Here is a 27,815-nt window from a genome sequence, read left to right on the forward strand (position 1 = left end):
TGCTGAATCCTTTCCTCTCTCCATGTCCCCAGTGGTGGGGAGCAGAGGTGGGCCAAGGTGACCTGAGCTGGAACAGACAGCAACAGCATCTTTTTGGGTATATCACAGCCCCACGCCCCTGCACCAGAAAACACCACCTCTGTCGGCCACATTACACCAGCCAGAAGGATGCTCTTGGAACTGAACAAGCCAAAGCCCTGCTGTCCTCCCGCCACAGATGATGAGAGTTTCAGAACCTCCTTTTAGCTTGCACATGATTCTCTCCAACGACCGAGCCCCCATGCATGGCCTCAGTGCCCACCTCGCTGCCTTGGGACCAGCAATTCATCCTGGCAGGATTATTCAGCAGCACAGCAAATCTTCATGAGTCGGTCTGAGCAGGGGTACAGATGAACGGCAGGCACTAATTTGTCAAAGGATAAAGGCTTTATTTATTAAAATAATAATTCTTTTTTTTTTTTTTTCTTTGTGAGGCACAAAACTTGCAGGTGGTATGTGTTGTGACACGGGTAACCAAGTCCTAGGGTTGCATCCCATCACGTGTATCAGTAACACTGATGAAATACGCTGAATATTTTCCTTTGTGGCTCCAAGGGCTCAGGGGTGAAGTGGTCTTTGCTCCACAACCCCATCTGATGCCGTATCCAGGTCGTGCTCCTCCAGGTCCCTGGTGAGGTCTACAAACGCCTGAAATATGCCACAGTGGAAGCAACCCCATTATTGCCGAGGACTGACAGGGTTTACATTGGCCACAGGTTATTTCTTTTTATACAGGCGCTTTTTAACCTGTAACATCTACATCAGCATACCTGCTGCAGAGTGTGCAATGACAAGCTGTATTCCTCAAGCCTGAAATTCCGTTTAGCTGTGGAGGGATGGAGAAGGCATCCTTAAAAAACACATACAAATGAACAAATTAAAAGCAATCTTATTACTTAATGGATTGTTTCCTTTTACCTGTTTCTAGCTTGGAGAAAGACTGCGACAGAGGTAGTGCATCTTCCATTGGTATCTTGTAGACAAGCAAAGAAGTCGTCCTGAAAAAGTAATAAAACCCCATGAATTTATCATTTCGTGACTCAGCGCCAAGGTTTAGGGGTGCTTGTAGGTTACTGTACTCCCAGGTAAATTATTGAGCAAGGTCAGTAGGAGCAACAGAGCATCCCAGCACCAGTCCAGGCTGGGAGTGCAGCCCACGGGGCAGTGACCTTTCTTGCCGAGCCGCGCAGGGGAAGAGCTGCAGAATTTCGGCGTGGAGAGCATCGCTTTGCCCCGTGTCCATCATTTTGACTTCTAGGTGGTAACTTGTGCCAAACTTACTTTTCAGATCCTCAAGGGAACCGATGTACCTGCAGAGGAGGGAAAACAGCCCTCAAACCATCATAACCAGCAAATAAAGCAATCACTGGGTATGAGCAGCAGATGTACGTCGTCTTATTCACCAGCTGTTTATCCTGTGCTGCTAAAACAACCTGCCTCCTCACAGTTGTTACACACTTGGGACAATCCAAACCAACATTTTCTGTTAGATTCACAAGAAAACAAAACAAACCAAACTCCCAAAAAACCCCAGACTAAAAGTCAGGTGGCATGCTGGTGATCCCAGATTGACCCTGGTACCCACCGTAGCTGCCCCGAGCCCAGGATGGCCACTCGGTCACACATCGCCGCCACCTCCTCCAGGTACTGCGTGCTGAGGATGGCTGCCCGCTCCTTGCTTTTCATGGCAGTCTGAATAACCTTCCTGGGAACACAGGGATCACAGTTACTTCCCAAGAACAGTCAAAGAAAGTCTCCTTGTTTATGTCTCCCTTCCAAAAAACAACTGAAATGATAAAATTATAAAAAAGACGGTGACTATTTAAAAGACTTCAGTCATCTCGCTTAAAGATGACATATGGGTGCCAACGCTATGTTGCAATTTGTCATGTCAGTATCCCTCCAAATTTTTCACTTTCAGTGCGAACTGTTGATGAAAAGCTAGAGCAAGCACTGAGGGAGAATGATGAAAAGGAAGAACTACCTATAAATTTTTCTCTTGCTCTGAAGCAAACAGGAATTTTTGTCTTTTGTACCAAATGCATGAGTTCAGCTGGTGTCTACTCAGATTTTTTTTTTTGGGGGGTGCACTACCATTAAGATTACATCTGGTGGTTAGCAAGGGCTTGCTGCCCGCTGAGTATAGAGTTTAGGGAGTGGTGTCCCATCGCCTGTGCGTTAGGAAAAAAAATACAGATGTACTCTGCCACCGAGCATGAACCTCTCTGCCTGCCCAACGGTTGCTACAATAGGGAGGGTAAAACCCATCCTGTTAAATCTGTTACATCTCAGTTCTGCTAAAACAGGGCTGCTCACCACATACGGCGCTGCCCTTTCAGGTCCATGCCCACCGATGGCTCATCCCAAAGCATCACCGTCGGATCTCCCAGGACGCTCAGTGCAAAACACAGCTGAAATGGGAAAGACACCAAGGTCAGGGCAGGTCTGCTTTTACTTTTCCTGCAAAACTGGTGAGTTGTCCTGCTACATCTTAATCCCTGTGAATCTTTTACAAGCTGAAGCTCTTGATTCCAAAATGCAGAAGGAACGGGGATTCCAACAAACCCATCTCGGGTGTTCTTAGTTAACGCTTTTATCTCCCCAAATCAGCTTTCTCCCAAAATCTAAAGCCTGCCAAAGATCTGAAAGTGGTTTTCCATCCTATTTACTGACAGATGCATGTGGTAGGGCATGGACAGGTGATTACCTTGTGAATGCAATTTGTGGTTAGCATTTATTAAACACACAATGCAAGAGAGTGGGGAAAGAGGAGAAGGGGGATCCTGCAGGTTCCTAATGTGAGGAACCCACACTGCCAAAGTTTTCCTGGGCATCACATTCAAGGAAGAAAGAGCAGGATTTGCTCAAGTAACAAAACACAATTTTAACACGTACCTTTCTGGTTTCTCCCGCAGATAACCTCCTAGCTGGGGTTTTTGAATGCTTCTGGAGATCCAAGGCCTTTTCTATGCTGTGAGGAATGGAAAAATACTGAAACGACCGTTTCTGTTTGCTAATGCTGTGGTCGGAGGTGCTGAGGAAGAAGAGACTAACATCTTTGTTTCAGCTGATATGCATCACTTTGAGATATTTGGTGATTTTACTCCTAGCTCAGACAGTAAATTAAGGAATTTTTGTAGAAATTCAAGACAGTAAGTGCAGCTAATGGGAGAAGTGAGCTACTCATGTAACTGGCCATGAACTGAAGCAAGTTTAATTTTTTTTCCTGAAGTTTTCTAGATAAACTAGGGCTTCATGAACAAGGGATTGAGAACAGTATAAAGTAGCAGATGTCATCAGAAGGGAGACCCCATTTCTCCAACGTAAAGATGCCTTGTAGGTCGTGTCTCTTAATCACACTAGCCAGGTTTATTTGCAGGAAAATCTTTCCCTGTCCCGTATCTCTGAAAAGAGGAAGAACCGAAAGCTAAAATCATTTGGCTTCATACCAGTTGATGCTAACAGCAGCATCTTCTTTGCTCATCCCTCTCACAGCAGCATACGCCTCCAGATGCTGGTGCACGGTGAGGGCTGGCCAGAGCGGGTCCCGCTGCGGGCAGCAGCCCAGGCACCCCGGGCTGCGCTGCCCGGGGGAGGAGGCAACGGCATCGCGGCCCTGGAGCAGCACCTGCACAGACACACATCCCCGTCGTTGTAGTGTGTTATTCTGGGGTGAAACAGTGACCCCCCCTGCAAACGTGGAAACCTCATTAGCCCGTGGGAAGGGAGGGGTAGCATCTTTGGAGCAATCACCTCCATCTCGCGTGGCTTCTGCTCACCTGAATCCAGGACAGCGTTTCCACAGAACCAAACAGTATATACTACCATCAAACTGGGCAACAGTCCCAACATGACACTATCTTTTCCTAGTGATATTTTTCTGTTTCAGACATTCAGTCCCAAATCTGTAACAGCAATGGTATTTCCCCTCCCCCAGCACATGTCATTAATCAACACATAATTAAGCGATGGATTGTTGCTGGCCCAACCCTGTTCACATTCGTTTTCAATTTCCTGGTTTTGCAAGGCTGTTTATGAAGAGTGTTGGGTTTTGGTTTGGTTGTTGTTTTTTGTTTTTTTTTTTTTTTTTAAGATGTCAACATTTCTCACAGGGCTTGTGAAATTTCACGAGGGGTTTCAAATGCACACCAAAGATTTTGTGTAGCTCAAACCCTTAAGTCTGTAACACTGATTTTGATGAAAATTACAATGTGCTTCCAGTAAATCAACACTTCCGTCTTACTTCTGTAAATATTCAAGGTTGCATTACATAAATTCCTTAAGGGCTGTGTTGCCAGCTTGCCTTACCACATCCTTAATTTACAAAAGCATCAAGGTCATCTTCCCAGCTGCTCCAAAGGAATCACCTACCTCCCCAGCAGTCACTGTTATGTCTCCAGAAATCATGTTTATAGTTGTGCTTTTTCCAGCTCCGTTGGGTCCTATCAGACCTAAGACTTCTCCTGGAACAAATATGCAAGAACTGTTAATTATTGTTAATAAGACTTTTTACCCTGTGTTCTAGGCCATATCTGAAAGTACAGTATGAAAAAGTGTTGTTCCTTAACTTATCCTCATAAATTAAAATTGTGAATGCAAGAGCCCGGGTGTGTTGGGTCTGGTTACACGTAAGAAAATTCAAACATGAATGGCCTCCAAATGTGACCTTCACAGATTTTAGCCATTTATAGGGAGTGCAGAAAAATACTTGAACCTTTTTTGACACTAAAAGAGAGGTTTTTGACAGCAACTTTCTTCTTTTTCTTAAAGATGGAACTGGCTCTCTTGTCTTCATATTCCTTGCGCAAACTGTTGACAACAATAACTGACTCCTGTGAAGAGATGAAGTGGGAAATAAAAAACTCTGCTCCTATCCCATGAGACAACTCATCTGTTCTTACCATTAAGTATGAATCTTTAAAGAGAACATTTCTAAATTAAAAATCCAGGAAAGAGAGCAACAGGAAAAAAAAAGAAAAAAAAAGAAAAAATCAGAATGGGAATAAAAATATAGTGCCAGCTAAACTCCTTCTGGTGCCAGGGAGACTGTGGTCTGGATGGTGAGATGTGCACTTGGACATCAGATCGGTAAATAATAAATGTATGAGCTAAGCAAGCAGAGACAGACCTGAAGATGGAGGATGGAAAAGAAAAACAAGCCTGAAGGCTGGTTTCACCTCCTCCTGATGCAGAGAGGCCATCACGCTCCTCACCCTCTCCCTCTCCGCCTGGACTTCTGGGGACTCCTCCCCAGGGTGGTCCCTGTTCTGGCGGGTGACCGCTCTCCTCCGCTGGATCCTACGAGGAGGAGGAGAGATGGTGTCACCAGGAATCACTTCCAAAAAGGCTTGGGTTTACAAATTTGTTCCCAGGGCAGGAGCAGTGCAGCGCTCCACAAGATTTATTTGAATCCAGGGAGCTGTTCCACAGCTCAAATATTTATTCATGGGGGGAGGAAAAAAAAAATAAATAAATCCCACTGGCATGCACGAGAAAATAAAGCTTTTCCTTCATCAGTAAGTATTGACTGGTGGTCCCCTGCTCGACACATGCCAATAATCTGAGGAGAATTAAAATACATGGGGCAGGTTTTCAAAGCTAGTTGGGCATCTAATCCTAGCTGAGCCACATTTGTTAATGTTTGACAATTTAATATTTTTTACAAATCTTCTCCCACATGACTTAGGTGCAGAGAGCAGAGAGCAGACCACCTCAGCCTGATGAAGATTTAGGGAAAGTCTCTGATGAAGATTTAGGGAAAGTCTCTGTCCTGCAGAAAGCAAACCGACATATTTTAAAAGGAGTTAAAATGTTGGATTTCAGTTCATAACTATTAATTTAGCCAACTGTAGTGAAATGCCCTGAAACCTCAGCTATGAAGCTTAATAAAGAAAAGCTTAAATCACATTTATTATTCTCTGTAGGATACTGTAGTTCAACTGACCTTCTATTGCAACACACTGGGTGGGAATTTGCCTCCAGACACACTCAGGGAAACTCCAGTAAGTAAAGTTGGAAGCTAATGACCCAGAGGAATCCTCCCTTTGTTCTCAGTTTCCTCCCCTCCAGATAAACTGGTTAAAACTAAAAATATGGGGTTTATCCACACATTGCAAAATATTTTTAAGTTTCCTCCTCCCTTCCTTCCTGCTCTCAGGGGTGAGGCAGGAGGGTCCTGCCCGGCCGTGCAGCACCAAGCCCACCCCCCAGGCTGGGATAAGGGTGACTCGGAGGCACGTTGGGTGCCCGGGACACACCTGAAGATGGGATCAAGTCTCGTAACTGCTTCTCCACCTCTCACCTCCAAACAGCGCAGGAGGAAAGCAAAAATCACACAGTGGATGTAAGGCTAAAAAGCAAGAATGAATTAGGTTTGTGTGGAGGCAAGACAACACAATTGGTTTTAACGACAAGGGGATCCAGGGCCCTCTGTAGCAAATGCTTCAGCTATTGAAAAAGTCCAAAACGGGAAGAAGCTAAACTGGTGTTTCACATACATTTTTATCTCAAGGCAAAAGCCTTGACTTCATACTGCAGTTTTAGCTCAGATAATCTGCACTCCAACAGGCAGGATCAGAGATCACATCTTTCTTCTGTGGAAGCAGCATTAGACCGATTGGTTGATTAATAATATCGCTGCCTTATACACGAGCTCCGCTTAATCCCCCCCCCATTACTGCCCGTATGATCCAGCATCCAGGGGTCACATGAGACGCAAGCCCATGATTACTTGGATGTGCCTCCCCTGCCGACATTTAATGTGAAACTTTGACCACATAAACCCATGCTTTATTTACAGGGAGAGTTATACAAGCCCGGTGCAAGTCCATCACGTTAGAACAGTCACCCTTTCCAAAACACCCATCATCAAATTGCTCCTTACTGCAAAGACAGCTACGAAGATGTTATTCCATGACTCAGAATGGCTGTCGTGTGACAACAAAAAACGCTATAAGAAAAAAAATATCAGTCAGTTAGAAAAATTCTTTTGCATGGCGTGCCTCAATGCAGGGTTGGAACAAGTGTGGGATGTAGGGATGCTTAGCTTCTTATCTTCAGGATCTGTAACTATTTTTTTGGGTTCATATTGCCTCAAGGAGCTGTGGCTTCCTTGGCTACAGGTAATTCAGAGGTCAAAGCAGGCAGGTTAGATCGACGTTTTCCATCATTGCTTCTCTCTTCTCAGTACTTTCACCTCCTCCTGTCTGCTCACTGCATCCCTCCAGCTCTTCCCACTCCACCACCTTCCCCTCCCATGCTACCCCAGCTGCCAAAATACTGTTATTGTAACAGCTTTTTATAACTAAATAAACTAAAAATATCCTAGTCAAACAAAGGATTAACAAGTCAAATCTTGGTCTCTTCTCTCACTCACCAGCCTGGACCTTTTCTTCTCCTGTTGTCTTTCCTCACTCTGTCTTTGTGACAGTTGGCACTTTGACAGGGAATTTGGGAAGCGCTTCCTGCTTTTCCCGTTTGCGCTACTAGGACCATTGTGGAATTTAAGAGGACATGTTTACTTACCGGTGTAGAGAACATCAACCAGCCCAGTGGTGGAAACACAGGAATCAAAGTAGAGAAGATGAAGTAAACTGCTTCATTATTGAACATATAGAGAATGAAATTCACCTGGAATAAAGTAGGAAAAGTATTTCCAATATTCATGTGTTGTCGCTACAAAATAGGCTATTTGTCATCGATTTGGGCTATTCTGCTGAAAATCAGTATATTTGAAATGAAACCTCAAGTGACAAGATGTGTAAATCAGACACTTCAGGGTGAAGATTCACTGCACTTACCAGAATGAAGATGGAAGACCAAATGTAACGATTACTTCGTCCCGTGCGAAATTTAAAGGCAATTAAATAGACAAGGAGGACAAGAGACGCTCCATAACCAATGATGCAAATTATCTGGAGAGAGAGACTGATGTCAGCGACAAGGAGGTGGGTGTAGATATATGAAAACCTCCCTGGAGCAGTCTGTTTCGATTAAAATATTTAAAGCAAAAACTCACTGCAAAGCAAGGGAGGGGGATTTGTGCCTGCCCGTTTTCCCGTACGCAGAGAGCTCACCAGGGGCAGCACGGTGCTGGCCTGCAGAGGGCACGTGCGGTTGGAGAGCACCACGACCCCAAACATGAGGCACACCAGGGTCCAGAGGAGCGGGACGTCCACCAGCGCCTGCCCGCACCAGTACGCCGAGGGGAAGAGCCCTGCGAGCCGCAGCTGGGCGCGAGCCTGGAGCTGAGAAAGCAAATGGGAAAAGAGAGGTGATTTAGAAGAGCCTAAAACATCAGTTCTCTTCCTTCTCCGTTACCTTCTCTCCATCCTTTCCTGGCTGAGCTTTCCAAGCACTTTCAATTCTTTCTTATTTAAAATTCAATTCTTTCAATTTAATATTCAATTCTTTCTTGTTTAAAACCGCATCATTCTTAAAAGGGGGGAAAAAGAAATAATCAAAATTCCTCCTGACTCCAAAATCTTTATTAACACCCAAACTGTTCTGAGACCCAGCCGATTCCCCAAGATGCAGGGTAATGTGCTTTGGCACAACACTGTGCTCATGTGGCTGTATTTTTTTAATAGCATCCTACCTAGAAATGCCAGCCAGCCCACTGGTACATGACCTGTGCTCCAGAGACATTGCATCTGCATTCCCTTCTTGTGCAAGATCACCGACAGCACATGTTTTTTACCTTATAATCTTCCATGCTGCTTACTGCAAAGTGAGGAGACAAACCAGCAACCAAAATCAGCATGTAGCTGAGACAGATGAAGAAAATATCCCTCTTTAATTCTGGATTTTGTGTCTGTGGAACAGAAATTCAGAGTCATCAATAATCAACGGCTGCTCAGGGAAAATCTGGCTAGCTTGACGCTCATAGGGTGGTTCAACACGCAAATGAGCAGTAAGACTAATAGTAAAGATATTCATGTTTAAGAACACAAAACAAGGCAACAAAGCAAGCATTTAACATCTTAGAATTTGCAAAAAGTATTGGAATTACTGCAAGTTATTGAGGAGGGATCTTTTTGATGCTGATTCTTGCCAAATGGATGCTGAAGGAAGGTGAGGTTTGCAAGTATTACCGCTGTATTCCTACCACATTGCCACACAGCACGAGCTTAAATGTCTTATGGCACTGAAATCCCATAGAGCTCTTAAACACTGCAGAAGAAATTGTCATTAAATAAGCACCGGTATTGACTGCTGAGCAGTGTCCCCAGGAACTGGCCAGCAGTTGGACCACTGACCCCCAACCCCTTGGTGGCTGCTCATCCAACCAGATTTCCAACCCCTCTAGTCCTTATCACTTCAGCGTGGCTATTCCATTTCGTCTTCACCAAGGCAGACAGGGCACTCACGTTGTAAAAGGGCTCAGTCCAGACACGGATGCGCGCGGTGGAATTGAAGAGCCTGAGGAAGGTGTTGCTGAGGATGTTGATGAGCACGGGGAAGCAGTTGACGGGCTCTGCACTGCACATGACCGTGAATCGGTAGCTCTGAAGGTGGAAAAGCAAAAGATGTTACCTTCGTGCCCGTGAGAGGTGTGAGGAGCAGCTGACCGCAGTGAGGGGTTTAGAGAAAAGCAATGACAAAGGCAATCAGACAGCTTTATTGGTGGAATCATGAGCAAAATGATTGATGAAGACAATTTCTGGAGAAAACCGCAAAGGACTTGCATTGATGCTTTTATCTAAAGATCACTGTGAAGAAGCATACAGCGGAAAGAACCAAATATCATCTTGGCTTCCCACAAACAGGACTACTGATATTATTTAATATGGCCAACAAATATTCTCCCTTTTGCTGGTGTGTATTTCGCCGTGCCTCATTTAAACACATTTCAGAAAATCGTGTTGACGTACAGGATGAAAGAAGGAAAAAAAATACCCCTCACCTTGCCTTCCAGGGATATTTTTATAGCTCCATTGTGCAGTGGAATGCTTGTGACGTTTTTCTCATGAGTTATTTCTGGGGTTATGTTTTGAGTCTTCAAAGCAGCAACGAAATCCTCAATTTCTGATCCTGAAATCAAGTGAGGAACAGAAATTAATTAGAGTTTTTTTCCTTGAAATATAAACAGTTACATATAGACAAGTTCCCACTTGCAAAGCAGAGGTATGTTTAAAAACCCGATACCATACAGAACCTAAGCAAACTTATATTTTCTCTATCTTTTTCTATTTTAATTAAATTGGTTGAACACAATATATGTTTCCTTACTTTGTTTGTTTACTTTTTTTTTTTTTTTCAATTTGCCTGGTTCATTACTCTTTCAAGTATCAGCTACTCCGTTATCGTTACTAAAACTGGATTTGCTTCTGCTCAAAAGAAAATACCTCCCAAAGCCACAAATATATAAAGGAACGTACAGAAAGAGTAAGGCAAGGTTGGTCTATCAACTCTAAGAGGACTCAGAGTGGTGCAGAAAGTGAATCAACATCACATGTTCTTCTTCACCTGTATCATTGAAGATGAGAAGGTTTGTCGACTTATCTTGAATTTTCTCTTCAGTGGGAAGAAAATACAAGCTAGCCGTGATTTCCCAGTTACTGGAGCTGTCCCACAGTTGAAATCCAATGAAAAGTGTCATTATTGGAAGGATAAATATTCCAAAGAACAGCAATCTAGATGGAAAAAGAGACCAAAAGCGGGTCCAGGGGAACTCCACCTTTAATTGTGCGGTTTATGTTGAGAAAGACAAGGGGAAATTTAAAACTTAAGCAATTCAGAGCTCTACCAGTAAGTTCCAACTCTCATTATTACTGCAGGTTTTAATCATTTTCCACCCAATTCTCTGCTTCTGAACATTTCCATCAGTATTTAAGCCTTTCCTCAGTCACTCAAGGGAACGATCAAATCCTCCGCAAAGCACCGAGCCAGCACGAGGGCTGCAGAGTAGGCAAGCGCTCTCCTACTTACATGGAGCGGAGAAACTTTCCATCATGCTTTAGTTTTAAGAAGCGAACTCTCATCACGGCACACACTTGCTGCCTCCAGAGCGCCATCCCACTCACTGCCACCCTCTCCTGCTCAGGAAACACCAGGTGGCTTTGGTCCCACTCCTCGAGGTCTCTGTCTTCTGTATGTTCACCATGAGAAATACCGTTATCCACAAAGAGCATTCAAAGGACACATTTTAATTGCAAACAATCAACAAGGATATTCTGTTCTGAATAGAGAAACACTTTTTTTTTTTTTTTTTTTTTTTTTAGCCAGAAAAGAAACAAGGGCAGAGAAAAGGGGCCATAATTTATCCAGAACATGATTTACAACGGTGAATTCAGACTGACTGAACTCGGGCTCATATGGAAACACATCCAATATCTTCACTGGCCTTCTGAAATGCCTTTTGTCTAGTTTATCCCATCCCACCTCCTGGTCTGGGCAGTATACCCTTCAAAGGCAAACACCCTTCCAACATCAGTCTTCAATTCTTGTGCTTAAAAGCTTATGGAAAGTCAAGACTGAATTATCTCGACTTCTCCAAGATTAGATTCTTCACTAAAGGAGTGTTGAATACGACTGCAACTCTTGACCTACCAAAACCTACCGAAATTCACATTTAAGAGAAACTCATTAGATATTTAATTAAAACATATGCGGAACCTTAATCAAACCACACTCACGAACTGGAGTCAATGTTTTACCTTCTTGACCGATGGCTTCCTCGCCCTCCAGTTTCAGGAAAACATCTTCCAGGGTTGTCCTGCTAACCTCATAATTAACAACCCCCTGCAAAAAACTGCTCTCGAGATGGCTGAACAGATCTGCAGGATAGAAACAACCAGACTCAGCCTAGCAACCCAGGCTAGTGTTGAGCAGAAACTCGGGCTAGCACGATTAACACTATGTCCTAGCATTCACATCATTGAACTCCGTAACTTAAAAACCATGGCAAAATTATCACGCCCTTCAGAGACAAGTAGTGGAAAATGCAGACTTCTTGATTACCATCGGCCTTTCTGGTAGGAGAAACATCATCCTGAAACCAGAGGAGACTCGGTGGATTTTAGTTTGTGGATTAGTTGGATTTTCTTTAGTTCATCTGCATTATTAACATCAGCATGTCCATTAGAGGCTTTCTTTAAGGCTGATGCAGCTCTGGCCTTCCTCATTACAGTATGGATCAGGGACTATAGTTATTCCCTTCACAGCAACTTTGCTTTCTGCTTTTCCCACCATTTGGTTTCCCTTTACAAGCCTGGCGCAAAGACAGGCTTTTCTTACCTGGGAAGCAATCCGTGTTTTCCAGAGGAAGCGTATAACACAGTTCACCCCGCTTCTGCCCTTTGAGCACAGCATCAGGGATGTACTGCCTGACCAGGGATGATGTGAGCTCAGGGTCACACAGGTCATTTATGCGTATCCTGTTTGTATCAAAAAGCAATTGCTATAATATTAAATGAGGGGGGGGAAAAAAAAAAAAAAAAGCATGCACCATCCGTTTAAAATACAAAGTCGTTCCTCAAGCCACAGGGAAACCTCCAAACCTGGGCAGCATTTCAATGGGAATTTTTATAGACATCTGCCAGTGCCCCTGGTTTTGCCATGCATGTAAGAAATAGTTGAGGTTAGCAATAATCATCCTGGCCAGTGCTGCTAAACCAAGAACACAGACATTACAATCCAAAGAAAATCAACTTCACGTTAAAGCTGCTGTACGTCACTCTGGCACCACAGCGTATGTGGAAATAGCAATTCATCTTACTCTGGTCCCCCTCTGGCTGTGAAGGAGGTTGCAAAGTCATTTTAGCTACATGCTCAGAGCTTTCAGGATTGGGTTCCAAAGAAAAACAGCTTGCTATCCAAAGCAAGATGTTTTTGGCAGCCTCAAAAGTCTTCTGAAATGAATGGTCAAGATTTCTATTACTTTATATAGAAATTCTATAGAGACACAGACTCTGCATGAAAACACTCACAGCAACTAGAAACTTTCCATAAAAAGAGTGATGACCAAAAAGAAGAGGATTTACCTTAAGTGATAGCCAATTCCCCATTTTCTCTTCAAGTACAGAGATGAGCCAACACACTGTAATGTCCCATTTGAGAGGAAAGCTTTCCGATCTAAGGAGGAAGGAATACAAAGGATTTAGGGGGGATTTACAACAGCGCAGTAAACTGACCTCACGCTGCTCCTTCTGAACTCAACAGATATTTTCATAATGAAGTCGAGAGGACTAAAACCAGGCCAGTTCTGAAGATTTTTTTCTTCTTAAACTGCTGCCTTTCTCCCAAGCGTCAAGGTTAATCTTTTAATTATGCATTTTTACAGGCTTGTGGAAAATTTCCCATGCAGCCCAGGAGTAATAAGGAAACAGGAGAGGTATTCGTTCAAACAACATCACTAATTTTTTGTGAGTGCTGCTAGTGGTATATCCAGATAATATGCAACTGCTTCATCCTGAAGCAGAGCACAGGCAAGGGCTTGGAGGGTCACGTCAGCCTTTGCTCAGCTTGGGGTGGGCGGTCGCGATCAGACAAAACGCGTCCAGCGAGCACGGACTGTGGGCTCGTTTGCAAACCATCATTAGCCACAGTGTGAAAATCTGGGCTCACCCGCATGAGCATCAGCCTCCTCCATGGACTGGGTCGTGAAGAGCGTCACGCGTCCAGCCTGGCGCTCCTTCAGAAGGCTCCACACGTGGTGCCTGGAGCACGGATCCAACCCGGCCGTCGGCTCGTCTAAAAACAACACCTACAAAGGTGAACAAGATCAGATCTCCACCTGTTCAAGCCAGCAATTCTGCGTTTACATCATTTCATTGCATGCTTTTGATGATCTCACTCTTAAGATTAAAATTCATCCTCAAATATCAGCCGTTTTTATTGCTCTTTCTTCTGTTACAATATTATTCAGAGATTCCTCAAGCATTCTGGCAGCCAAGCGAACGAGTAGGTCAGCAGACTTGGAGTGCCAGAGGAAAAGTACAAATCTCTGCATGCCAAGACAAAATGCAAAGCTATGTGCTAAACCAGGACACGTTTTGTGTGTGTAAACACGATCGGTCCCTACCTGGGGATTCCCTAAAATTGCAATTCCAAGAGACAGTTTTCTTTTTTGTCCCCCACTCAAAGTATCGGCGTGAACGTCCTGAAGGTTGGTGAGATCCAACATCACAAGAACTTTCTGCACCTTGGCAATAGGCAAAGACAAGATTTCCAAAGCATTGGTCATATTTTAATTCATAAATGGCTATCACACAGTACAATAGAGTATAACTTCAAGATTTAAACATTATTTATTTTAAATGGCTTTGCTTAGAGATAAATACTGTAAATCTGAATTCTAAATCTTTTATAACATGAGGATAGAAAAGAGCTGAAAAAAACACTTCTTCCATAAATTTGGGTTGTTGTAATTTCCATAGAACAAGACGCTGGCGATAATATTTGATAAAGAAAGCTCAGACTGGCCAAGATGCCATAAACCAGAGCGACTGACAAGCACACACCAACCTCTTGCTCTACTTCCTTCTGCTGAATCCCCTTGATGTGAGCAAAAGTTCTCAAGTTTTCCTTCACCGTTAAGGCTTCAAAATGCAAATTAAACTGGGGGCAAATCCCAATCATTCCCCGAATTTCTTCCATATCCCATAGTTCAGAAACTTTGTAGTTGTATATCATTGCAGAACCTGTACGCAGGAATGAATGAATCAAATTTTACACAGTATTTCCCAGTCCCAAGGGGAAAGCAAACTGCTTTGTGGTCATACCTTTGACATTAATTCCAGCATTGGGGATGTTTCTCAAGTGGGTTTTTTTGTGGGTTTTTTTTTTGTTTTTTTTTTTTTAAAAAAAAAGAAAAAAAAAAAGAAAAAAACCTTTGTGTTGTCCAAAGCTTTGATATCACTCAAAAATATTTCAGACGGTCAAATTTCTCCCTTAAGAACTAAAACGTATTTCCTATAGGTGTGCTGCTCATGGAATACATCAAGCCATCCAGATGGAGAACCAACCAGCTGTGGATGCTCGCATGCACGAGCGTATCCACAGAGGATGCATTAGCCCCAAAGCTCATGTTGGAGAATCTGCCCTGACAACAAACCGGACTGAATGACTGAGGGAAAACTTGGGGTTTTGCATCTTTACCCCCTTACACTTGAAAAAAACAAACAGTTTCTCCTCTTCAGCCTTCAGATTCATCATCTTACCTGCTGAAGGCTTGGAAAATCCACTGAGCACATTTAAGAGAGCAGTTTTTCCAGATCCGCTATGACCAAGTAATGCAGTGATCTGGCCTTCGTATATATTTAAGGACAAACCTAGAGTAGAAATAGGATAACGTTAGGATGTTTTGTGAGAAAGAGACTCGTACCTGTGGCTTGCTGCCAAGTACGACAGAGGAGTGACATTTCTTTTGAAGCTGAGAGGCAAAAACACAGATCCAAAAACATGGGTTGCATCTTCAGGAGTTAGGACTAACCTTACTAAGGAACTTGCAGTCATGTCTTGATTGAACCAGTTTATTAATTTCGATATTTAAAGAATTTTGACTTCTGTTTTCTGCAAGGTTCATAACCTTTCATTTTAGTGTAGCTCAAGAGAGATCCAGAGAAAGAGGCCCAGAGCCTTTCCAGCGTGTGCAATTTCAAGAGTTATTTCAAAGCAGCCAGACTTAGCCACCTAATTTTCTTTTTCTTTTTTTTTTTTTTTTTTAATACTTATTTTTTATTTTTGTGGATTGTTTGGATTTACTCAATATAAACCTTTGAGACCATATTGATACTTTCACTGTCACTTGGAGTTCTTGTTAAATAAAGGCATTTAACAAATATCCCACAACTATGCTTTGATTATCCCAACTACTTGCATACTTGCAGTTGACAGACGTGCAAGTGCTTGGTGAACATGGCTCAGCCAGTGACAGCAGAATTGACTGTAGCCAGGAACCAAAATACCAAGTTTTGTTTGCCCAAAATAGTTTACATTTTGAAAGGGAGGTTTAAAAAGGGATTTTTAGAGTGGGTCATAGCTTCAAAACCACAGCTTTTAAGGACACTTCTGCTGTTGCGAAAATAATAAATAGTAATTTTCCTGGAGTGAACAGGAAGATAACAACCTGGTAGAAATTTGCCAGTAATTTACCCCAGCAGAAATAACCGTTGCATAACATATTTTAGCAGTGTGGAGGCAGAATTAAGTACATCCAGTACATTTCAAAACAGTTTGGGTTCATATCTAGTGAAAAATGACATTAAAAGCATTACAAAACTTCTCTTACCCCTTAAAGCTTCAGTTCTCTTGCTGCCCTTCTTGTATATTTTTTTAATATTGTTTAGTCTAAAGGAAAGCAAGCAAGCCGTTACTATTGAATCTCACAATTTTGGCATGTTTCCTCTGCCTCAAAATAACCTTTGAAAAACTATTGGAAGAATATTTCTCAACCTTCTCCTCAAACCGATCCAGCAGAATTAGCTAATTGCTTTTCTAAAAGATGTTTAAAAAGTTTCAAAGTCAAACTCAATAAACATTTAGTGAATGAAGCAGGAAGCCCTAGGGAATGAGATAATACGTGGTTATATAATTAAAAGCAATGATCTAGCTATTATTTTAGCGTATTTATATTTGCTTTCTAGTAATAAGCAACAGCAAAGGGCCGTTCGAGCCCGGTGAGGATGTAAATAACAGCATCTTATGCAGCACCTTCCACCCGCAGTGTTCTTAAAGATGCCAGCAAAGGGGAACAGACTCACTGCTGCTGCTCGTGGGGCAGCGAGCTGCTCCCTGGCACAGAGGATGCACCACGTCCAAGAAATGTTCAAATCCAGCTCTGGAGGGAAACGAAACGCCGAACAAACCCTCCCTTTCACATATTTGCCATTCAGCTTATCTGTACACATTAGATGGCCGAGTCCAACGTTTACCAGTGCGATACAGCTATGCTCTCTAGACTCCATTCTAACGTGCAGGGTTATATTTTTCATGCCTACAGGAGTCTTTACCTAATTGCTTCCTTCCCATCGAAGCCTGGAGGCATCGGCTCGGTGTTATTCCTGGAGATGGGTTCATGGCTGCTCTCGTTGCCAGCTCGCAGCCCCACATACCCGCTCCTGGGCTTGAACCAGTAGGAGGGTCTCAGGAAGAACGAAGGGGGATGTGGCACTCCGTATTTGCCTAATTCCGAAACAGAGAAGGTGAGTTATCAACCCAAACCTGCTATCTGACAGTTCAACTTGGACAAACGCCATGTCCAGCCATCTCTTCCTCTTTAGCTGCAGAATCCAGACTTTTAGCAGTGTAAAAGGACGGCTAAATTCTGCAGTGTAAGTTGTCCACTCGTCCACGTCTGTAAATCACAGCACAGACCTCACTGACTAACTCATTGGCCCAGAGCATACAGGGAAATCAGGTCAAATCCTACAACATCCCTTTAAACCCAGTGGTTAGGGCTGTTGGAGTAGGATCTCAGTGACTTGCTGCAGGGTTTAACGTTCCTTTTGGAGCCTGTTTTTGAGGCAGGACCAAATGAGGTAGCGACATGCACCCAGCTTCTGGGAAAACAGGATTCTTCCCGACCATTCTTTTTCTGAGCAATACAGAAAATCTCGTTTTCACCCCTGTTGTAACGTGGCAAGGCTCATTGCTGTTAAGATGCCCTGCCACAACCTGACCAGTTTGCTACCGGGCCACTTTTTTTGTTGTTACATGTAGATTAGTCTTCTCAGCTCTATCCCATAGCTCCTTTGGCAATTTCCTCCCTACGAGGGGAGAGGATTATAGAGAAAAATGCAGAGGAATTGGTATTCTTTCTCTCACATTTCTACTTACCAGGCAAAACCTTATCAAAGTAGATGGCCAACAGCAAATACAAGACACTGTCAAGGCTCAGTATGATGTACAGATTAAAGAAAGGGTACAACTCTGGTGAAAAGGCTGGTCCATATTTTTCCAATTTTATTATCTAGGGGGAAAAAAAAAAAAAAAAAAAAAAAAAAAAAAGCACGTCAGATGCAACACTTCCTTTAGCCAGATACACTACGTGCAAGTCACTGCTGTGTCATCATGACTGTTTTTGCCAGAAGCCCACACCCACTCCTGATCACGGTGCTGTTTCTAAACAAGGCAACGTTTTATTACAACCACAAGTATCAGAAGTGCTTCAGTAAGGCTGAATTCAAAATTGTGCAGAAGTTACTAACACGAGAAGAGTGATGCACATGTTATTTGCTAAGGCAGCACTTCAAGACCTCACGGTTCTTGCAGTTCTTGGTACCCACCAGATACACCCCACTGCTGTGATAATTTTCCAGAGATCAGAATTTATTGTATATACAAAGCTGGTCAAAACTGTGATGCACACGACAGTCCAACTGTATTTGTTATGAATTAGCATGTACTTTTTGGAGTCGAGATTTCTTTTTACAAAGCATCTAGGGCAGAGGGGTGCGATTGGGTCATTATGGCAATGAAAATCACATATGGCAGCTACTGTTATCTGGCATAAGTCTGCATCATGTTTGCTGTGGGCTCAACTTTTATGATGTGCTGGCTTTAATTTGAACATACCTTTGAGAAGCCAGCTGTAAAGGCAAAAGGACTGAAGAGATTTAAAATCCATTCCAAAGACTGGGGGAGTTTTTTAAACAACGTCAAAAAGCCTAGCAATCCAAAGATGACGTGAAGGACAAATCCCACAAAACTGGCAATATTTGGCTGCTTTAACAATGAGCTGAGCATGAAACAGAAGTGAATCTGCAACAGAGAAAAACAGTAGTTAGGAGGAGGCATTTCTGCTGGTGCTTAAAAAAACCAAACCAACATGAACATCCAACAAGGAAAATGAGACCCAGTTGAGTTTCAGTTGTCCCCTACAGATGCACATGGCACAGCACAAGGCTTGCATCATTTAGCAGACAGCTCTGATATTTGGGGCAGGTCTACAGGGGCAGAACAGATCAGATCCCTCTTGGCCTCTCGAGGAGGCTGGATGCAAGGAGGCAGCCCCAGCCTTCCCATTAAGGCTGGTGTTAGCACCTCTCTTTACTCTGATTTCAAGCCTGAATCTCCCAAAATGTGATAGGAATGATATATATTAGCGTGTGAATGATAACAATAAACCCCACTAGTGAAGTTTTTGTTAGTTTCTCATATAATGCTCAGCCCTAGAGTACTCTGTGGTCTTTGAGTCGCAGACGTTTTAATCAGGAAATGGAAAAAGCTGTGCATCGTTTAAGAACACAAAAGCAGACTTACAGATGCTACGCCATAAAAGAAATAAAAAAAATATATCTCAACAAAGTTGTGATCGTGGGTGACTTCTGTAATCGTGATCAGTGTCAGCAGACTCGCCGTTATTGAAATGTAAACGGTGTACAGCAAGCTCCAGGATAACCTACAAATGAAGGGCACAGTTATTTTTGCCTCTGCACACGACAGCACTTGCCATGACATAGCCAATATAAGATAAGCTCTTCTTAATTCAAATACTTCCTAATTCCGAGTACGTTTCCATTTAGTTTCCAGACCAGAAAGGTGCAAACATCCATGTCTTGCACCTACCCAAACCTCTGCAGATGTAACGATGCCAGCAAAGAGCCACAGGGCATCTTAGCAGAGGCTCTGCAGCCAGAATCACTTATGCTTTTCCTCATCAGGTAAAATTTTCATGCTCGGAGGCTTTGAAAGCCTGTTCTGATAGACCCTATGTCCCTCCTGTGCTTCATCATTTGCAATTTTCTCCAAAATTTGTTGTTTCTTCTTCTTTTGTGTTCTCTGTGTGTATCCACCCATTTCCTGGAGGCAAGCACCACCTCACCCCCAAGAACCTTGCTACAAGCATCTCGGCTACACCAAGAGTGCTCTTTCTCTTTATGGGGAAGGAGAACAGAGTGAAGGATAACAACAAACAACAGCAACAACAAAAATCCTTTATGAGAGCAATGAGCTTGGAAACTGAGGTCCTCCAGCAAATGGTACGTCACAGATAAAAGCAGCAAAAGTTTTGCTCCAGCAACATGCAAAACTTGGCTTCAGAGAGCCCAGACGTCTGGTTAGGTGCTTGCAAATGGCTGCTGCTGGGGTCTGGGGAATTACTGCTCCTCGCCCGAGCGGTGGTGCCAGACCCAAGCTACTATACATCTTATACACATACAATAATATAATTCCTGTAGTTACACAGTTTATTTCTATGAGACTTACCAGAATGCGATGTCTTGCAAACCCATTGCTCTCATTAATACCTTAAGCTTCTTTTTCTCTCTTATAACTTTCACTGATAAAAAGTACATATATGGGGAGAAGCACAATATAATGTAAATAATGAACCAAATATAATCCAGTTTATACACAGGTTTGATCAAAGGTGATTTCAGACGAATGCCACTAATTGACTTCATCTCTTCCCAGACGGAATGGTTTGTTTTCACCTAGAGAAATTAGCCATTAATTTGATTTTCTGTAATGAAACAGCTGACATCAGAACAAACAGCCTTTCATAAGCATTAAACTTATTAGTTTGTCAATAACACTGTTATATTTATAAGTGGTAAATAACCTCAATATTTAGTATTTTTTTTTTTGTGTTGCCTTGTAATAAACACTAACACCGCCCTGAGCCATGAGAATGATCTATCAGTCTTTTAACTTTTGAATTACGTTATGCATTAAAAAAGTTAATGATCACTTAACCCACCGGCTGGTGGTGTTTTTTTTTTTTTTTTGTTTGGTTATTTCTTTTAAGTTTACAGATAACTCTAGAAAGAACACAAAGCATGTTTTCTATCATGATCATACTCACTTCTATGACCGCTGCATCAATGCTGGACTGCACTGATAGGAAACCCGCATACCAGTATGATGGAACTTTGCAGTAACTCGATGAAAAATTGAAGCAGGTATCTGTGGAAAAGAAAAAAAAAAAAAAGAAGAATTTTATCTATATATTTCCATATATACTGATATGTAATCGGGGGGTTGAAAATGTATTTGACCTAATCAAGGAAAATCAAGATTTAGTTTTACTCAGTCTTTTTTCGTGAAGCTGCCACTTTTCTCCAAGAATAATGTGGTATTGGGAGCTGATGACTTTGGTTCTTTGGTCTTAAAAACTTTTTTTCCTCTGGCATATCTTTCCTTCTAAGTGAACAAACCCTCAAATTCTAATTAATATCTTTCTTGAAGCATTTAGCACACACAGCCTCGATCCCTTCCGAGTGACATGGCAGCAGAGATCCATCTAAGCATTTTTCTAATGTCAAATCAAGTTCTCTGGTTTCTTTTATTTTGTTACCGATGTGTTCATAGGCATCATTTGAAGGCAGCACACTGTAGCTTTGAAATCTGAGATGGTAGGAGAAGTCATTCTTAAAAACAACACCAATAATGTCTTCCTCCCCAATTCCTCTTGTTTCCAGTTTTTTCTCATTTTCCACCTCTTCTATTATTATACCTGTCATTAAAGAAGAAAAAATAAATAAAACCACCACAGTTGAAACTTTGATTAGTCACGCAACAACATAAAAACGGGCATCAGCCACAATCTGCACCCTCAAAAACTGTGAAATCGGGTTGTCCAAATGCTTTTCTCCCCCCACCACAATGAAGGGGGACTGTAGCAGGGTCAGTTCAGACAATGCAGCTGTGATGAGGATTTAAGAGCAGCATTACCCGTCAGTGCAGAATCCGAAGCCACTTTGCTCATTATTCGCCTGGTGGTGTTTGTCACAGGTGTGTAGGCGAGTGTCACTCCCGTGGCGTTGAAAGCTGGGTCATCTAAACGGCCAAGGAAGTCATAAGGAATTTCTTGCCGTGGATAGTGGAATATCATAGTTGATGACGTTTGTATGATTAAGAGAAAAATCGCCAGTGTGATCCACTCCTAAATGAAAGGAAGGAAATGCAAAGGTGAGTGGCAGCCCAACCGGAGGTTGGGTGGTGTCTTCTAGGACCTTCTCATCCAGCCCTGACCAGGCTCCACAGCCCAGCTCCTCCAGCCATCAATGCCTTCTTTCTGTAAATGAGGAAGAGCTGTTTCACAGGTGTAATAATTTTAAAATATGAGGAATGTTCCAAGTGAAAAACATGTTTTCTTAGTACCGGAGCCAACAAGGTCTGCTGATAATTCTACACTCGTAATCATGAATTGGACATTGTGTTCCTCTGGACAGTGCAGAAAGGGGATCAACAACCAAAAGCAACAAGGCAGCTTTGTAACAAGTCCCTTACTATGCTGCGATACTGTAGTGTCACAGGAAGAAGTGAAACTGCTGACATTTTCCAGAGAACCGCATTACCAGCTGAGGCTTCTCGTATATCACCTAGCATAAAAACAATGCAACGTAAAAATACTTTGTAGTGGAAATCCTAACCTCCCTCGGGAAGAACTGATACTTGCCTGAAAACTTTCTGTCTTCATCCTCCACGTCAGAAGAATATTTTTCCATAGCAGAGCACGGGTTTGCTGAAATATTTTTGAGGCTCTCTTGAACATGCCCTGCATTTTCCCACCTAGGATGAGAAAGAAAATAATTTAGAATAAAACAGATGTCTGGAAGTTAATACATTTACTTGGGTAAAGACCACTTCTGATGAAGCCAGTAACATGCCAAAGGTTAAGAACTCCTCGCTGGTTTACAGTCTGGACAATCAGGGAGAATTTCAGATGAAATAGCCCAAGATCATGCAAGGGAACAGAGAGCTTCATTGGACTCAGCTGCCTCTTGCACATGCACAGACTCATCCTCCTTCATCCCAAAGAGGCTTTGTAGAATGAGGCATTCAACTGGCTACAGTTTGAATCTTCATCTACATAAAATTAACAACAGAAAAGCCAGTCTGCCCTGTACTAAAAATGTGAGAAGGTTGAATGGCATGTAGAGGAAAGGAGATACAAATTCTAATTTTCTTTTTTAATGCAGTTTTTCAAAATACTTAAAACATACATGATCTCCATGATTGGCAGCAACAGCATCAAGTCCAGCTCGTCAGTGCAGTAGCTCTGGTTTATGCCTCAGGTGCTGCAGTTCTTACAGTGAATTTATGTCTTCCTTTAGACACGTGGTTTGTTGGCAAAGCCACCGCTCATCTGCTCTAGATGTTGTAACTAGACCCTAAAACATCCCCACTGCATACAACCCTTCTCCCCACATCATCTATAGGGAGAAGGCAGCTGCAACCCAGGAGGCCAAGTTAGAAACGCTGGTTAGATGCTAGAAGCAGCCAAAAATAGATGCTGCCACCTTCTCCCGTAAGCAGGCTGCTGAGAGGTCAGTTTGTTCTGTTTTCACCCAAACGCTAATAGAATGAATTACGACTCTAGTATAGCTAGAGCAGGGCAGCATTAAAACACCGATGTGTTTCTTTATATCCTCCTAAATACTGAGCAGAGAGTATTTATCTGGGATATTTTTATGGGCAATATTTATTTCAGCTCCAACTTAGATCACGTGGCCAAGCAGCAAATATCCCGTGCAAGAACAACAGCAATTTCAGGGTGACTGGTTTCATGACCTTCCCAGAAGGAGAGCAGGGGAGGGAACCTCAGAACATGTTTTTGTATTTTAATCCTTTAAAATGGCTGAAACCAAAAATCAAAGCAACCTCAAACACATAGTACTCTTTTCCCCTTGGACATTATTTCCTGATTTCGTGGATTGGGCAGCTGGAGTTAATAAACGTTTCTACTACTCTGTTCCCTTCATTGTTTGTTTTTGGAAGAATTAAATATTTGCGTACTCCAGGGGCGATGGATCCAGAATCCTTGTTTACCCTCCAACTGTTAGCACAGGCTTATCACCCCAGTGCTCTGCTTTCCCTGCCTGGAGCTTTCTCCTGTGTTTCCCCACCGCAAACTACAATAAAGGTTAAAGGCAATTTAGGAAGGGATTTCTAGGAAGTGCTACTTTTTTTTTTTTTTTTAACTTTTTTTTTTTCCCCAGGTCCAGATTTCAGTCACTGAACTAAAACCAGCAGCCCAGCCCGGGATGTTGAGGCAGTAAACAAAGGTTCACACTGGAGTGTTTGGTCAACATGGAAAACATGATGATGGTCTTGTAAAAAACTGCTCTGAGTATCTACAGACGTAACAAACACTTCATTAAAGAAATAATGGAGCAAATCTAAAACTTTTTGGAAAATTCCAGCTAAATTTCTACCAGTTTTAATCTAATTATTGCCTGTGGAGCAAGAAGCAAATACCACTGGAAGCTGAAACACGAAGCCAGATATTCAAACAAGTGATGCTGCCTACAAATGCTGCACGAACTTCATCAGGGAGAATTTTTCAATTAGACACCAAAAGACACAAAATGTGAGTAGGAGAGATGCCTCTACAAGACCTACAAAACCTCAGGTTCAGAAGACAAAAAACAAACATCAGAGGCTTGTTTGGAGGCAACAGTGTTTAAGATTTAATTATTAAAGTGTCAAAGATTTAATCCAGCTCTGAGCATCACTTGTAAGACTGGGTATCCCCGGAAGCATTTCCCTCCCGAGGGCTCAGTACCTGCCCCCCAAACTTGCTCTCCAGGAACACCATGGCACCATGAGAACTTTTACTGGGATCCCGGGTCTAGCTCTGCTATGCCAAATATTGTCCCAGGAAGGCGTGTCCCATATAACCACTTCATTTATTTACCGTCTCAGTGATTTCCCACTTGGCACCTCCTCAGATTTTTTTTTTTTTTTTTTTTCCCCCTCTAACAAAAACATAACGGAGCATATGGTGACAGATTCCTAAAAGCAAGTTGCTCTTCGGGAGCAGTGGCAGGAACCTCTTGATGCTGGCTGTGGAAAAAACAATGTGAGCTGCATCTCGTGCTTCCCAGAGGAGCTGCTGGCATTCCAAGAGCCAGTGATTTATCCCTGTGGGTGGGGAGCGCAGAGGTGAGCGTGCCCTCTCCGTTTTGCCTGTTACTGCAAACATAAAAACTGCATCTTGCCCCAGTGCAGCCCTGTCCTTAATTCCTGGTAAATACGAGACAGATTTGTACTGCTTCTATGCTAAAACACACAGTTTTTATAACAGTTTGTTTTTTTTTTTCCTGCCCTTGAGAAAAACAGCTCTAATCTCGCCCTGTATCAAAGTTCAACACTTTAATTCATACAGAGAAGTGAAATTTGGGGGTCAGTGTTTTTAGAAGCCTTTATTGGTGCTAGCAAGGCTGGAGGAGGGGGAGTGAAGGGAGGGATCAATTAGCTGGGAGGACCCAGCACTCAATCTGTGGCTCTTTGCCTAAAACCAAAGTGCATCAGCAGCAAGAATCAAAATCCACACACACACCCAGAAAAGCAGAATATTTTTGCTCCTTTGCCTCTTAAATATTTTGATGCAAAGCTCAACGTTTGTCAGAGAGTAGAGCTGGAAAGTAACGCTGTTATACATTCAGCATAACACTGTATTAAAAAAAAAAAAAAAAGGAAAAAAAAATTTATCACCGAACACAACCCCTGCATGAAAATACCCTAGGTATAATTTTTCACTTAACAAAAGAGAAATATGAAACTCCTTACCTGATGATGTGTTTTCCATTAGGAAGATGTCTCCTGCAGCTCTGAGATGTCTGGGCTCTTCATCTCCTTGCAGTCCTGGAGAGGGTTCAAATGCTGTAGCCCAGCCCGATGGCCATGCCCCTCTCCAGCCTGACGTCAGATTCCCGGCCCGGCCGCGCAAACACTCTCAACGCTTCTGCAGCGATGACACAACTGGGGAGCAATACCTACAACCAGCTGGCCTAGAGCTTGCAGATATTAACACTACGTTTTGCAGTATTTAATATAACATGCGCGTTGCGTGCACTAGAACAGCCTATTTCTGCCAGGCTTGCAAGTCCCGGGGAGAGCAGCAGCAGGACAGCTGCGTGCCCTGAGATGGGGCAAACGTGATGCAAAGCAACCTCGTCCCTGCCCGAGCGTCTCTGGAGGGAAAACTTCACCGTCTTCTCCTCATCTTGCTCAGAGCCTGAGTCAGCAAGCAAGCACTCCTTCCTCTGCAGAGGTGAATCCCTCAGCCAAGGACCAACGCGATTTTTATTTCTTGTTTCTCATTTCCCCTTTGTTTTTAATCTTTTTGTTGTTGTTCAGTTTCCACTCCTTTTAATTGCTTTTCCAGCAGCTGCCACACAGCTGGAATCAGGATGAAGTTTGTTAGGTTTTTTTTGTTTGTTTTTTTTTTTTTTTTAAAAAAGGGCTTTCCAATGGATCTGCATTCAAAACAGGGAGGTGAGAAAAATCAGATAAGCCAGGAAATCCAAGTGAGTTGGAAGAGTGTACTGCCACACGATAACTCAACTTGTTAGAGGAATTTGACTGTCCTGGAACTTCAACAGCTTGAGGACCCTGCGTCTGATTTGCAGAGTTGACTAAAAACACAAAAGCTGCCTGGTTGTTGCTTAACAAAAGGCCGCAGCTCTTCTGCAGCTGCCGATTTACTCATTTTCAAGGAATGTTCTCATTTAGGAGAGGAGCAGAGCGTTTTCCTGCATCACTTCCCATTGGGCAACAAGGGAGAAACGGGGAAGGCTACTCGTAACTGCAAAAAGCACATCCGAGATGCACTTCACTAAAGAAATACTACTTTTCTGAGGCATACCCTGTGCCACAGTGTTCTGGGAGTACCTGGTGTACGTGGAGCCCTGGCATGCCGGCACATTATCTACAGAAAATGCATTTTAGCATAAAAATGACACCTGCTCCGAGCAGTCCTCGGGGTTCCCCATGCTGTGCACTGGGTGCTGCTCCTGGCTCTGCTGCTCTGTGGAACCCCAGCCCAAGTCCTTTGAGATAGCATCTCAAAATACCATTAATTAAACCCCCAAGCAGTTGCTCCTCAGGATTTGCGAGAAGGGGACTGAGGACCAGCCTTGCATCAGCCCCATGTATCTACCAGGAGGAGGAGAGGGGCTGGGGATGGAGCCAGCACCCCCCCGAGGGGGACACTCCAAGCAAGGCATTTCTGGAAAAAGGAGAACTGAAAGCTCCAAGAAACCCTTATCAAAGAGAAATTCAGCATGCTAAATTAGGGCTTTTCTGAAGATCTCTTGAAGCATTACAAGGGAATGAATTAATTTTACAGCTTAAAAAAAAAAAAAAAGTATGCTGCCCTGCTGCCCTTAACACACCATGAAAGAAAAACTAGTACGAAAACCCGGGAACTTTCACCAAGTTCAGATTAAGTTTTTATTCCCCCCCCCCCCCGCCCCAATCCCCCCGAGGGGTCCAGGGAGCACAAACCCTTTTTGTTTCACTAGGTCCTTAACTGACCTACGGGGTTGGAGGTGGACCTCCTCCTCCTCCTCAGCAGTGGGTCAGGCTGGGAGCTGGCAGCTTACTTCATCCCTGTAGAGCAGGGCTTTGCTTTCCAGCCTCAGCCAAACCTCTCAGCAGCAGCATTTCACCACCCCTCACACCAGAGAGTGCACCCATCCAGCCACCCAGCGAGTTCGTCTTGGACACGAATCCAACCAGAAAAATGACTTTTTTTTTTTTTTTTTTTAACAATGGGGTTAATTTTCAAGTCGATGAATGTGATTCATCCCTGCAGATGCACGACATGGAATGCCAAGGAGCACGCAGCTGCCACAGGGTCACTTCTAGCCCAAAGTTGGGCTGAATAAATCTGGCTAGAAACATGACACAACTGTGGGCAGTTAAATCCCAAGTGTTGAAACACTGCGATTCCCTGAGTTCAATTAAAAAAATGCACTTACTGCAGCCTGACACCCCCTGCCAGGCCCCCCCATGCTCTGCCCGAGCCCCAGCGCACCCAGGGAACAGCAAAGGCTGTTGAAAACAATCGCAGCAAAACACACGCATGATAGAAACACAAGCAC

General features: G+C 43.2%; 1 protein-coding gene across 4 annotated transcripts; it reads right to left on the reverse strand.

The window, feature by feature from the left end:
• Nucleotides 1-404: 404 nt before the first annotated feature.
• Nucleotides 405-25,610, reverse strand: LOC141968080 (ATP-binding cassette sub-family A member 10-like). Of its 4 annotated transcripts, none has more exons than XM_074922415.1 (39): nt 25,498-25,610; nt 22,382-22,494; nt 21,655-21,865; nt 21,278-21,436; nt 20,786-20,886; nt 20,188-20,414; nt 19,243-19,381; nt 18,556-18,741; nt 17,818-17,950; nt 16,992-17,163; nt 16,271-16,329; nt 15,201-15,311; nt 14,506-14,681; nt 14,063-14,176; nt 13,606-13,744; nt 13,023-13,113; nt 12,277-12,416; nt 11,697-11,816; nt 10,969-11,128; nt 10,507-10,673; nt 9,944-10,071; nt 9,408-9,545; nt 8,738-8,851; nt 8,115-8,285; nt 7,839-7,952; nt 7,564-7,668; nt 6,923-6,988; nt 6,297-6,388; nt 5,217-5,337; nt 4,754-4,871; nt 4,411-4,502; nt 3,489-3,667; nt 2,935-3,010; nt 2,356-2,450; nt 1,625-1,744; nt 1,209-1,349; nt 958-1,037; nt 810-865; nt 405-687 (listed from the first exon to the last, which is right to left on the reverse strand). In XM_074922415.1, the coding sequence occupies exons 1-39, from the start codon at nt 25,514-25,516 to the stop codon at nt 598-600; spliced, it is 4,833 nt and encodes a 1,610-aa protein (XP_074778516.1). In that variant the 5' UTR covers nt 25,517-25,610; the 3' UTR covers nt 405-597. The 4 variants fall into 4 exon arrangements, with proteins under 4 accessions (XP_074778516.1, XP_074778515.1, XP_074778517.1 ...); XM_074922414.1 differs by having other exon boundaries at nt 14,063-14,182; XM_074922416.1 differs by lacking the exons at nt 21,278-21,436; nt 21,655-21,865; nt 22,382-22,494; nt 25,498-25,610 and adding an exon at nt 20,979-21,231 and having other exon boundaries at nt 14,063-14,182.
• Between the last annotated feature and the right edge of the window lie 2,205 nt (nt 25,611-27,815).

The sequence above is a fragment of the Athene noctua genome, chromosome 18 (genome assembly GCF_965140245.1).
Source record: "Athene noctua chromosome 18, bAthNoc1.hap1.1, whole genome shotgun sequence".
In the NCBI taxonomy this organism is placed as follows: Eukaryota; Metazoa; Chordata; class Aves; order Strigiformes; family Strigidae; genus Athene; species Athene noctua.